This window comes from Carcharhinus amblyrhynchos, chromosome 7 (assembly GCF_965287045.1).
Source record: "Carcharhinus amblyrhynchos chromosome 7, sCarAmb.v2.hapA, whole genome shotgun sequence".
In the NCBI taxonomy this organism is placed as follows: domain Eukaryota; kingdom Metazoa; phylum Chordata; class Chondrichthyes; order Carcharhiniformes; family Carcharhinidae; genus Carcharhinus; species Carcharhinus amblyrhynchos.
Genome location: NC_137330.1, coordinates 103,801,945 through 103,815,479, shown reverse-complemented (window position 1 = coordinate 103,815,479; position 13,535 = coordinate 103,801,945). Strand labels below are relative to the sequence as shown.

The following is a 13,535-nucleotide window of genomic DNA, read 5'->3' as shown; positions in this document are numbered from 1 at the left end:
GCCAGATGGCCTACTCCTGCTCCTATTTCTTATGTTCTTATGTTCTTATGTTCTTATATCGCTCTTTGATCTGCTATTGAAAAAAGGCTACAGTTTTCAAACCTTTGAGGTTTTTATGGGTATAAAAGGCACTGACAAGGCCAGTATTTGTTGCACATTCCTAATTGACCTCCAAAAACTGGTGAGGAGCTGCCATCTTAAAGCACTGAAGTCCACCTGGTTTAGGTGCATGCACAAGCTGTTAAGAAGGGTGTTCCAAGGTTTTGAGCTAGCAAAGGTGAAGGAATGATATCACAGTTGCAAGTTGGGACATGCTTTGGAAAGGAACTTAAAGGCATGGTTTCCCCTTGCGTTTGCTGCCTCTTTTAAGTGGCAGAGGTTGAGAGTTTGAAGGTGCCAAGGAAAGAAATCTGTCGAGTTGCTGCAGTGCATCTTGTATATAATGCACACTACCTAGCAATATGGTAAATTGCCCAGCTACGTCCTGGGAAACAGGACTAACCCAACCCAGCAAATTACCACCTCATCAATCTACTCTTGATCATCAGTAAAGAGATGGAAGGGGTCATAAATAGCACTATCAAGCCACATTTGCTTAATAACCTGTTCACTGACACTCAGTTTGGGTTTTGCCACTCCTGGCCTCGGTTCAAACATGGACAAAAGAAGCTGATTCCAGAGGCAAGGTGAAAATGACTGCCTTTGACATCAAGGTAGCATCAAGAAGCCTAAGCAAAACTGAAGTCAATGGGAAAACCTTCCACTAGTTGGAGTAATACCTGGCACAAAGGAAGATGATTGTGTAGTTGGCAAGTCAGCTCCAGGATATGACTACAGGAATTCCTCAGGGTAGTGTCCTATGCCTAACCATCTCCAGCTGCTTCATCAATGGCCTTTCCTCCATTAGAAGTGGGATGTTCCGTGATGATTGCACGATGTTTAACACCACCCATGACTCTTCAGAAACGCAAGCAGTCCATGTCCAAATGAAGCAAGGCCAGGACAATATTCAGGCTTGGGCTGACAAATGGCAAGTAACATTCATGCCCCACAAGTACCAGGCAATGATCATCTCCAACAAGAAAGAATCTAGCCATCATCCTTTGGCATTCAATAGCATTACAATCACTGAATCCCAATTATTGACATCCTGGCGATTACCAGTGACCAGAAATTGAACTGGATTAGCCATATAAGTACTGTGGCTACAATAGTAGGCCAGAGGCTAGGCATCTGTTGCAACTAACTCTCTCCTGACTGCCCAAAGCCTGTCCACCATCTAGAAGGCAAAAGCCACGTAATGGAATATTCTCCACTTGCCTGGAAGAGTGCACTGCAGAAGCCTGATACCACCAGGACAAAGCATCCCACTTGATTGTTTGTGGAAGGGACAGCATTCATTCCCTCCACCACTGACGAACCATGGCAACAGGGAGTACCATCTACAAGATGCACTACAGGAACTCACCAACATTCCTTTGGCAATACAAACTTCCAAACCCATGATTTTTACCATCTGGAAATGACAAGAGCACCAAATACTTGGGAACATCACTACTTGGAGGTTCATTACCAAGTCATTCACCATCCTGAATTGGAAATATATCACCTTTTCTTCACTGTCACTCGGTCAAAAATCTTGGAACTCCCTCCATAACAGCACTGTGGGTTTACCCACACTTCAGGGGCTCCAGTGGTTCAAGAAGTCAGATCACTGCAACTTTCTGAAGGGCAACCAGGGATGGGCAATAATTGCTGGCCTAGCCAGCAATGCCCACATCCCATAAATGACTAAAACAAAACAACACTGCTGCCACTCAGATAGGTGGTGAAGGGAGTGAATGTTTAAGGCAGTGGCTGGAAACGGATTAGGTGATCATCCTGGATGATGTTGAGCTTCGAGAATGTTGGTCGAATTGCACTCATCCAGACAGGCGGAGCACAGTCTAACCTGGGTCTTCGAGTTGGTGGCCAGGCTTTAAGGAGTCAGAAGTTGAGTTACTTAGCATAGAGATCCCAGCCACTGACCTGCTATTGTAGCCACCATGTTTAAATGGCTGGTCCAATTCAGTTTCTGGTCAATGTTAACCCTCAGGATGTTGATCTTGAGTGGGATTGGCTGAAGGTAATGTTGTCAAATGTAAGACGATATGGTTCAATTCTCTCTTGTTGGAGACAATTATTGCCTGGTACTCATATGACACAAATGCTATTTGCCATTTATCAGCTCAGGCCTGAATTGTGCCCTGGTCTTGCTGCACATGGATACAGAGCTTCAGTATTTGCTGCAATCAATGACAACCCCTCTCCTGACCTAATGACAGAGGGAAGTTCATTGACCACATGGCTGGAGAGAGAGTTAGGCCCAGAACACTATTCTGAGGAACACTTGCAGTGGTGTCCAATGAGTGCCTCCAAAACCCCAAAAACCTTCCTTTATGCTAGGTACAACTCCAACCAATGGAGACTTTAATCCTTGGTTACCAATGACTCTGTTTTGCTAGGGCTCAGATGCCAAACCCAGTCAAAAGCTGCCTGATGTTAAGGGCAATCACTTTCACCTCATTCCTTGAGCTCAGCTCTTTTGTTCAAGTTTGGACCAAGGCTGTAAAAGAACAGGAATTCAGTGGCCCTGGCAAAACCAAAACTGAATGCCAGTGAGCAGGTTATTGCTGTGTAAGTGCCACTTAACAGCACTGTTGATAACAACTTCCATCATTTTGCTGATAATCAAGAGTAGGATTTTGGGGCTGTAATTGGCTGGATTTGATTTGTTCTGCTTTTCATGGACATGACAAACCTGGGCAATTTTCTAAATGCCAGAGAGATGCCAGCATTGCAGCAGTACTCGAATAGTTTAGCTAGAGGCATGGCTAGTTCTGGAGCACAAGTCTTCAATACCTGCCCACCTCAGTGCAAAATTGCTGTGTGGTCAAGGCAGGTGGGAACCCAGAGAGAATCCTGTTCCTGTAATTTCATGTTCCTCCCCACCTAAAAACACAGCAGTGGGGGAGCGTAAATTTCAGGGCATGTTTCAACGGGAGTATTTTAAACATTTTTGTGTTGTGATTTTCAATAATAAACAAATCAGAAGACAGCATGAGTTTAATTCACAAAACACCCCAAAATGTGAAAGCAAAGAAACACACTCACTGACTCATGCAGACAGACATTCACATAAGTAAAGATGAATTTACATTTAGGTTATTAGTAAAAGAAAATACACATTAAATTAGTGTCCAAATATACCATTCCTTCACAGATGCAAGTTAAGAGGCCTGGATAGATTTTCTCCCATGATTCTTTGGATGAAATTGTGGCCAAGTTTTGTCAAGGAAAAGCTTTGGAGATGAAAACAAATTAGGCTGTTTCGCACACTGCCTGGGTTGGCTGGCTAGGCAAGTAAAATGTTCATCTTGTTGGAGAATGGTCCCACTTGCCCTGTTGGCTCACAGATCTGTCCCTCCCTGGTTCTTAGCATAAAAGAATGCATGATCTGAAATCAGTTTCAATCAGGTGACCTCCCATCCCCATAAATCAATACTTCCATTGTCTAGCTAACTGTTTCAAAGCTACAAATTTATGCCCTGAAATGTAATATCAAAGACTGTCAGGGCAATTCCCTCCTCACTATATACCACTGCACCACCACCTCTGCCAGTGGGACAAGACATAACCAGGAATGGTAATGGAGGTGTCAGGTATGATTTGGTAAGTATGACTATTAGGTTGTTCCTTGACTAGTCTGTGGGACAGCTCTCCCAATTTTGGCACAAGGCTGCAAATGTTAGCAAGTATGTCTTTGCAGGATCAACTGGGCAGGAAGTGCTGTTGTCATTTACAGTGCCTAACCAATGACAACTGGTCTATCAGGTTATTTCCTTCACAACTTTTCTGTAGCAGTTGGATTCAAATTGGCTTTATAGAGGGCAATTAAGAAGTGATCACATTGTGGGGATTTGGATTCAAACTTGAAAGAACATTAGTAACGCAGATAGATTTTTTTTACAGCAATCACCACATTAAGACTAGCTTTTAATCACAGATTTATTAATTAATTGGAATTCTACCAGCTACATAGTGGGATTTGAACCTATCCCTACAGAGCATTAAGTTGGGCTTTTGGATTACTAGCCTAGTAATTGTACCACTCTTGATTATCACATCCATGCTTCACTATGATCATTTTAAGGGAGTCCATTGTGCCTAAAATATTACCAGCGCAAAGTATCAAGGAAACTACCATTCTCAAGGCTGTCCTCTGCAGTCATATCCCACACCACCTCATGGCATTGAAGGATACCAGATTAACATATAACAAGGTGCTTGAATCTACCAGTGTTCAACAACCACATTGAATGTTTAAGCAGTTTCAGGCGAATGCATACATCAAAGGATGTCCTACAAGTTTCAAGATGCATGGCCTGCTGCATACTGCAGAGTCATCATCATAGAGCAGGAAGGTTCCAGTCCAAGCACAGTGAAGTAACCCTTAAGAAAGATAGGAGCAACTTGCAAAGAGAAGATAATATAAGCCTTGGTAGCCAATCAGCAAGTTCTCATATACAAGAATGTTAGCTTGGAAACTTGCCCACTGCATTACATACCTGCCTATATCTATTCAAGTCATCCTTTACCTAGTGGTTTTTCCACACATAAATAACAACACACTGTTCTCAGACAGGCACATCATTTTGCAAAATATTGAGGAGGGCATTTCTACCACCACAATTACAATTGTATAAGCAAGTTTAATTTATTGGTAAAATTTGTAATTACTCATAACTTTATTATGATGCAAATTTTATTCCCAGTAGCAAGTTCTCAATTTAGAGAAGAAAACTGGCAGCTGAAAAGAATTTTCAAAAAATGAGAAGCAATTTCATTGCATCTTCTTTTCTCCTTTTATTGCTACATTTCGGTGGCCATTAATCGTCAATTAGTTGTTTTAATACGGCCTTAGCAGTTTTCATTGAACCAGTTTTGTCTGCTTCCAATTGGCAAATACCAGGTTTGCACTGCAACAAATCAAATGATAGTCATTCACGTTTAGGTAAGTGCAATGCCCAAACTACGATAGACAAAATGCACAAAACACTAGATCATACATTTATATTATAGTATATATAATATCAGCTGTTCTTGATCAAGGTGCTCAAATTGTCCACAAGAGTAAAACTTGAGCATTTCAATCTGCTCCATTTAATTGCAAGTAATTGTACCACATCCCAAGCCAACTGCTGTTCTGAAATACAAGCATTCTATTTTTCAAAGAAATATATTAGCCAGTTTATCAACATTGGAATAGCTGTTAGCGTCATTTGCAGTTCAGACTTTCCCTTGAAAAAGTAACACTTTCTGCTACACCTCAACTTAATTACTGAAATAAGAATTATGTTCTACTGGATTTCCCCAAAAGTTAAACTGAATTATCTTTGTAGTGTTTGATGTGTATTAGTTCTCCCTCTTAAAGGGATTTATTAATAGATAGAAATAGTTTCAGAAGCGTGTGGTCTGGGAGCAAACATTTTGTACAGAATTTCCACTTTCTCACTCTCAAGCACAACATTGTAATAATGCACTGCAGTAATAATCCAAATGGGACAGTGAGCCTAATACGACATCCCCCATTCAGAGGGTTACACTATTCTTCAAAACTACTATGAAGCATCAGGCTATTCCACTCACCTGAGCTGCTTTATCTTGGATCAGTTTACGCTGATGTTCTTCTTCCTGAAGTTTCTGTTCCAGTTCGTTGATTTTACTCTAGAGTTGAAAGATATTTACACCAATCAAAAAGCGATAGCATTTAAAACTGAACGCAGCAGTTCATAAAATTACGGTGGGGAAAATAAAAAGTGGTCACCTTCATGTACTGTATTTCTTGGCAGTGAATACAACCAAACAAACAAAAACTAGATATTTTGGCAACCCGTTGGTTCATACTGCAGTTGAGATTTGAACTGAAAACTTCTATGTTTTCATTGTTATTTTTATGTTGGCAGTTGGGATGCTAGGAGAACAGTGCTCATATGGAGGCTGGCAATGCCGAGAATTAAATGAGGCCTATTAGCAAATGAAAGATGAAGATTGTGCATGATCAATGATGGCATTGCTTAGCATCTGAAAACTCCAGGTAAACATTATTGCTGAAAAGGGGATCACCTCCTTCACTTGCATGCTGCCAACAGCACATTAGGTGAACATTGGTAGTAGACCAGACAATGTTCACCAAATTCTTAAATGTTACAATAGTTTTGATTACTATCCAACAAGTGCTTTCTTGAATATTTATCAAGTGTTCTGCACCTTTTTCCAATTTTCAGGCATGATTCTTAGAAAGTTGGAGGTCTGAGCATGATGAGGTAGGAGTGCTCAATTGGAACTTGCTGTGGGACGGGGCATGGAGAGATGAAGTGCTGCTTTTCTTTTCAGCCTCCAGTCGTTGGTGAGTGCGTAAAACTTTAATTTTGTGAGGAGGTAGGCAATTGGTGAGTTCAAGACTTTATCCCTGTAAATGCAGGCTTAACAAATGTGATCAATGTAAATATTGCATTAAATTTAGCTTAAATAGTTAAACTACTTGGTATAAATACAAACAGTTGAGTGATTACTTCTAAACCTGAAACCTAATTAGTTACAATTAAATACAGTATAGAGCAAGCAAGGCAGGTAATGTGTTGCAGCTGTAGCATGTGAGGCAGGTGAACTGTGGTGATCTACAGTAATGCATCTGAAGCTCAAGGAACATCACCTCAGAGTTGATCAGGTGGATTCTGAGCTTCAGACACTGTGTTCCATCAGGGAGGGAGAATGTTATCCGGACATTTTATTTCAGGGGACAGTTACACCCCTTAAGCAGGTACTTAAGATTTGATCCATGGTCAGAGTTAGGAGAATGTGACATTGAGTGAGGTTGGCATGGAGATCCAGAAGTTAGGAATGGAGTAGCATTAGTGCTTGCAATTATCCAACAGGTTGGAAGTTCTCACAACTTATGTGAATGAGAGCAGGAACTGCAGAGAGGATGAACAAACGGTACTGGATAAAAAGGAGATGAACCCTTGGGATGGCCTTCACCTGAACCAAGCTGGGACCAGAATATTGATGAATCACAGAACTAGAACTATAGAGGAGGTTTTAAATCAACAGGGTAGTTGGGCAACTTGGAAAGTTAAAAGGTCAAGGCAATGGTACTTTTGACAATATAGGTAATGAAAACCAGATGTGATTGGAAGGGAGAAAGCATACAAACATAAGAGTACATCAGCAAATAAAATCAGGGTAAAGAAAAATAGGAAAAAAACAAGATTAAAAACCCCTTATCTGAATACATACAGCATCTAAAACAAGATGGATGAATTGATACCACAAAAAAAAATTATATTCTAGCTATTATAGAAACATGGCTGCAATGTGGTAAAGCTGGAACGTAAAGACTCACAAGTATTTGACATTTTGGAATGAAAAGAAAGGAAAAGGAGATGGGATGGCTCTGTTAATAAAAGATGAGACCAGTACAGTAAGGAGAAATGATTTCGAATCAGAGGACGAAGTGGCTGGTGAAAGTGGTTTATAGCCCCTACAGTACATATTAGAGTTTAAATATCAAGAAATAGAACCATAGGAAATTACAGCTCCGAAACAGGCCTTTTGGCCCTTCTTGTCTGTGCCAAAATAATGGGAACTTGTAAGAAAGGAATCACAATAATGGTAGATTTTAAATACTTTATAGATTGATGAATCAAATTGGCAAAACTATCTTGCAGGATGAGCTCAGAGTGTAATTGGTACAGTTTCTTAGAACAATACATTTTGGAACTAATCCAGGGAACAAACTAGTTTAGATCCAGTAAAGGAAAATGAAACAGGATTAATGAAAGACCTCACGGTAAAGAATCCTCTGGGAAAGAGTGATCATGACATGACAAATATTCACATTCAGTTGGAAGGTGAGAAATTTGGGTCTGAAACTAGTGCTTTAAAAAAATTAAATGAAGGCATTACATGGGTATGAAGATAGAACAGGTTAAGTGGCAATAATAGGTTCATAGGCAAGATGATAGAGATGCTATGGTAGACATACATGGAGATATTTCATAATTCTCAAAAGATAAAGAAAGGAAAACACTTCAAGAAGAATGCACCATCCTTGGCTAACTAAGGAAGATGATGATGGTATCAAATTGAAAGAAAGGATATACAATGCTGCAAAAGTTAATGGCAGCCCAGAAGATAGGGAAATTTTAGAAACCAACAAAGGATGATAAAAAAGAAAAATAAAGGAAGAGTGTGTTTCGAATCATGGGGCACTGGCACGAGTACAGTTCAAATGTTCTTCACCTGCAGGGATACGTGTTTTGTGGAGTCATAACTAGAGCAGTAGAAAGGGTTTTAAACTAAATAATGGGAGTAAGGGATCAAGCTTAGAAGATGTGCTGAAGTAAATGAGAGAAGACAAGACAAGAGAGCAAAGATCTCTGTGTGCTAATTTCAGCTCACATTGATAGCACAAGAAGTGTCACTTTAACAACTGTGTTCATCCTAGTCACATGTTACAGCATCAGCTGAACTAAATTTAAAGTGATGAATATTACTAAACATACATCAATATTAAATTAAATGTAGGATAGCAGTTATCACCTTGGGAAAATGCAGTAAGTGTAAGGATGCACTGGAAAATTGTGTTGAAATATCAAGTGACAAATCAGTTTGCTACAGCCCAATCCTGGCACACATTTTGTCATGTGAAACTACATGACAATTTATTTTAAATGACAACAATTATAATTTACTTATCAGAAAACCAAGTTTTCCTTAACACATCGGGATTGGCTGAGTGTACAGTTAAAAAATTAAAGTCAATCCACACAAATATAAATGCAAATTTTGATGTATAAATTTTAATCTGTGCCAATAATAATTTGGGGGTGAAAGAGGAAAAAAAATAAAGGCAAGTTTATTAATTTTGATCTATACTTCGTTATTGGACTTTAAATAAAAAGCATTTACTTACTTCAGCTCTGGTCTGTGTAGCATTGACTTTTAGACACTCTTGTTCTAGGATTTCCAGTTTTTCAAGCTTTGATTGCAGCTCTGCATGGTCCCACTGCCTATCCATTTGCAGTGAGGCCTACGGGTCAAAGCATACCATTTACTACAAGATAAATATTACAGAGAAATGGGTCATAGACATATACAGTACGGAAACAGGCCCTTCTGCTCAACTCATCCATGCCGACCAAGTTTCCTAAACTGAACTAGTCCCGTAATCCCTCTAAACCTTTCCTATCCATGTACCAGTCCAAATTTCTTTGAAATGCTGCAATTGTACCTGCCTCTATCATCTCCATTTGTAATAAAAGAATTATAATCAAATATTATGAAGTGTTTTGACAGAATGAGTAAGAAAATAAGTTCCTCTCAAAAACTCAACAGGTCTGACAGCATCTATGGAGTGAAAAAATAGACTTAATATCTTGAAATAACAAAGAATCATACTGAAATGAAGCACTGCTAGCTGTGCAGATACATGGATTTGGGCCTGTGTCTGTGGGAGTTTGCGCATTCTCCCTGTGGTTGCGTGGGTTTCCTCCCACACCCCAAAGATGTGCTCTTAGGCTGATTGGTATATCAAATTGACACTATTCTCCCCTGAATCTGGCTAAGATAGGGGTCCCACTCGCAGACACGCAGGGCGGGGTAGGTATAGGAGGATGCGGCGGCGCGGGCTCATTGGGCCGAAGGGTCGGTTTCCTGTGCTGGGTTGTTCTTTGTTCTTTGTATTAATTCTATTTTCTCTCTCCACAAAAGCTGCCAGGCCTGTTTAGTTTATCCAGCATGCCTTGCTTTTGTTTCAGATTCCAGCATCTGCACTATTTAGCTAATATCTCTTTATGCAGCTTAATGTCAAATTTTATTTGATAATGTCCTTGAAATTCTTTGCCGCATTTTACTATAATGAAGGTGCGATATAAATGCAATTAGTGAATGTTACTTGCTTGATGGCTCTTCCTTCCCAGTATAAATTTCTGTCAAATATTTGAGCAAGTGATATACATTCTGCCTGTTAACGATCAGCAACTAACCATTAAAAGATACACATTACTTCCTGTAAAGGAGAACCTGCAACCCATTCAGCATCTAGTGAGGCAGTAAAGTCACATGCTATTGGCATAGGCAGTGTGGCAATGGGCTCACTTGACAGTCTCATCATTAGTCATTCTTTATTTTTACAAACCACGTACCAGAAGAGACCTATTGTATAAACTAAATACAAAGGAAAATCATAAATTTGACATATTTACCTGTTTCTTCAATAAAATACTCTTCTCCGTTTCTGTATGGTCCACCATCGTCCTCATATATTCTAACTGTTTCTCCAAAAGTGAGCAGCGACCTTCAACAGTTGCCAGCTGAACAGCAAGTTCTGAATAAAGAACAGGCCGTGTCTAGAACTAGTTCAATAACTGAGTTTTGTTTCCTTCCTTCAATTTCCCAAGTACCTCCTTTAAGAAAGGATATTACTAAACTAGAAAGAGTGCAGAAAAGATTTACTAGGATGCTACCAGGACTTGATGGTTTGAGTTATAAGGAGAGGCTGCAGCGTAGGAGGCTGTGGGGTGACCTTATAGAGGTCTATAAAATAATGAAGGGCATAGATCAGCTAGATAGGCAATATCTTTTCCCAAAGGTAGGGGAATCTAAAACTAGAGGGCATGGGTTTAAGGTGAGAGGGGAGAGATACAAAAGTGTCCAGAGGGACATTTTTTTTTCCCCCACACAGAGGGAGTGAGTGTCTGGAACAAGCTTCCAGAGGTAGTAGGAGAAGCAGGTACAATTTTGTCTTTTAAAAAGCATTTAGACAGTTACACAGGTAAAATGGGTATAGAGGGATATGGGCCAAATGTGGGCAATTGGGATTAGCTTAGGGGTTTTAAAAACAAAAAGGGCAGCATGGACAAGTTGGGCCAAAGGGCCTGTTTCCGTGCTGTAAACCTCTATGACTCTAAGCCCTCAATATTTCAATTCTACCTTCCTTATGCCTAGAGGGTAACTGAGTCTCATCAAAATCTCAGCAGTTATTATACATCACCATAGTTATCAAGGACAAGGTATGTTATTGTGGAACAGAATTACAACACAATCAGGTCACTTATACAAACCAGTTGATTTGAGGTTTATTCTCCATTTGAGCAGTGATCCTAATCCCATATCACTTTAACAAACCCCTCCCCCCTCACTTCACCCTGCCATCATTTGACCACATATTTAACCTATCCTCAAAGTTGACATGGTTTCTGCTTCAATCACCAACTCTAGTAATACATTGCACGATCTCACAACCTCTATGGAAAATGTCTCTCCTGTCCTCCCTTCTATCTTATGGTCTTCAACCACTGAAAGCAGGCTGCTTCTGTTTCCTTTATTCATTCAATCCCTCCATGACTTGAATAAATCTTATTTTTTATATTCTATATCCCTTTCCAAAACACTAAGATTCCTTTAACTTTATTATGTTTTTATTCAGATCGGGTGCTGCTTTCAAAGATCTGAACTCCCAAATCACTCTGATCTTCCACACCATTTAACCTCCCCAAAATGTAATGGCTATTTTCTTCTTTAGAAATGGAAATGTGTTTCCACAGTTACTGATATGTTATAGCCACAGTCCACCCATCTTATGAATATCCTTTGCAACTTCCTTTGATTCTCAGAATTATTACTACACCTATGAGCTTAGTTTCATCTCCACTAGCCTTAGATCAAAATCATTGATTTCCCTTTCCAATCGCTCAAAAAAAAAACTGCTCCATCCCTTACACTTTTCCTTTCCTGCTACCTTTGCAAAACTGGCTTTATTAATTTTTTTTACCTTCATGCAAGCCAGATCACTACTATACTCCATCAAGTAGCAGTCTTATCATTTGCTAATCTTGCAGTGTCAGATTTCAGACAGAGATTTTCATTCTCATAAATTCCTCAACCAATTGCTCCCAATCCCAGCCATGTGATTAAGTAAAAGTCATTCAGTTGATTTCAAGCATTCTCCAGCAAGGGACTTAGCAGAAGACACCAACTTTGATGATGATGATGCAAAGATAGGTAAGAAAGCAAGTTGTGAGCAGGATGCAAGATGGGTTAAATGATGGGCCAAAGGCCTCTTCTGCGTGGTGTAGTTCTGTGAATCCACGACTATCAAATCCTGGGGTTACCATTGACCAGAATCTGAACTGGATCAGCCATATAAAGAGACTGGAAATTTTTCAGAGAGTAACTCATTTTCCATTTTTCCAAACCTGTCCACCATCTACAAAGCACAAGTCAGGAAGGTAATTGAATACCTTGCCTAGATGAGTGCAATTCCAACAACACCCAAGAAGCTTGAAACCATCCAGGACAAAGCAGCCCATTTAATTGGCACCTCATCTACCACCTTCAGCATCCACTCCCTCTACTACTGATGCACAGCGGCTGTAGATGTTGCACACTATAAGATGCACTGCAGAAACTTGCCAAGACTTCTTTGACAGCACCTTCCAAATCTGTCAGTTCTACCACCTGAAACAAAAAGGCAGTAGATACATGAGCACAGCACCACCTACCAATTCCCTCCAAGCCCCACACAATCCTGACTTGGAATTACATTACTGTCTCTTCGCTAGTTATTCTGGAACTCCCTTCCCAGCAGCACTGGCAATGTACCGATACCACATGGATGCAGCAGTTCAAGAAGGCAGCTCATTACCACCTTCCCAAGCACAATTAGGGATGGGAAATAAATATTGATCTAGCCATGACACCCACATCCAATGAAGGAATAAGAGGCTGCAGAATGCTACGATGGAGGAATCTGGGTTCTTTAAAAAAAAAGAAAATAAGAATAGCAGTAGGCCCTTTGGCCCATTGAGCCTGCTCAGCCTTCAATATGATCATGGCCGATCGTCTAACACAATGCCATACTCCAGCTCTCTCCCCCCTTACCCCTTGACGTTTTCAGTGTCTAGAAATCTATTTACTGACTAGCCTTCAGTGCTGGGGAATTCCGGAGGTTCAGAGTGAAGAAATTTCTCCTCATCTCAGACCTAAATGGCCTACCTAGTATCCTGAGACTGTGAACGTTTGTTCTAGACCCTCTCCCCCTCTGCATCCAGTCCGTCCAGTCCAGTTAGAAATCTACACATTTCAATTAAATCCCCTCCATTCTCCTGAATTTCAGTGAATACAAGCCCAGTCGATCCAATCTCTCCTCATATGACAATCCTGTCATCCCAGGAATCAGTCTAGTGAATCTTCACTGTATGTCCCCATGGCAAGAATATCCTTTCTTAGGTAATAAGACCAAAACTGCACACAAAACTCTAGGTATGGTTTCATCATGGCCCTGTACAGCTGCAGTAAGAAGACATCCTTGCTCCTATATTGAAATCCTTTTGCAACGAAGTACCATTTGCCTTCCTAACTCCTTGTTGTACCTGCCTGCTTGCTTTAGGTGACTGGGTGTACAAAGTCACCAGCATCCCTTTGAACAACAT

General features: G+C 40.3%; 1 protein-coding gene across 2 annotated transcripts in view; it reads right to left on the bottom strand.

Annotated features, from left to right (window-relative positions):
- The window catches only part of cep57l1 (centrosomal protein 57, like 1), a 59,939-nt gene that overhangs the window by 24,575 nt on the left and 21,829 nt on the right, over positions 1–13,535 (bottom strand). For both annotated transcript variants that reach the window (XM_080192878.1, XM_080192879.1), the window contains 3 exons: positions 10,308–10,429; positions 9,017–9,133; positions 5,689–5,766 (listed from right to left, as the gene is read on the bottom strand). In XM_080192878.1, coding sequence (XP_080049004.1) covers positions 5,689–5,766; positions 9,017–9,133; positions 10,308–10,429 — 317 coding nt within the window. The remainder of the gene's footprint in view (positions 1–5,688; positions 5,767–9,016; positions 9,134–10,307; positions 10,430–13,535) is intronic.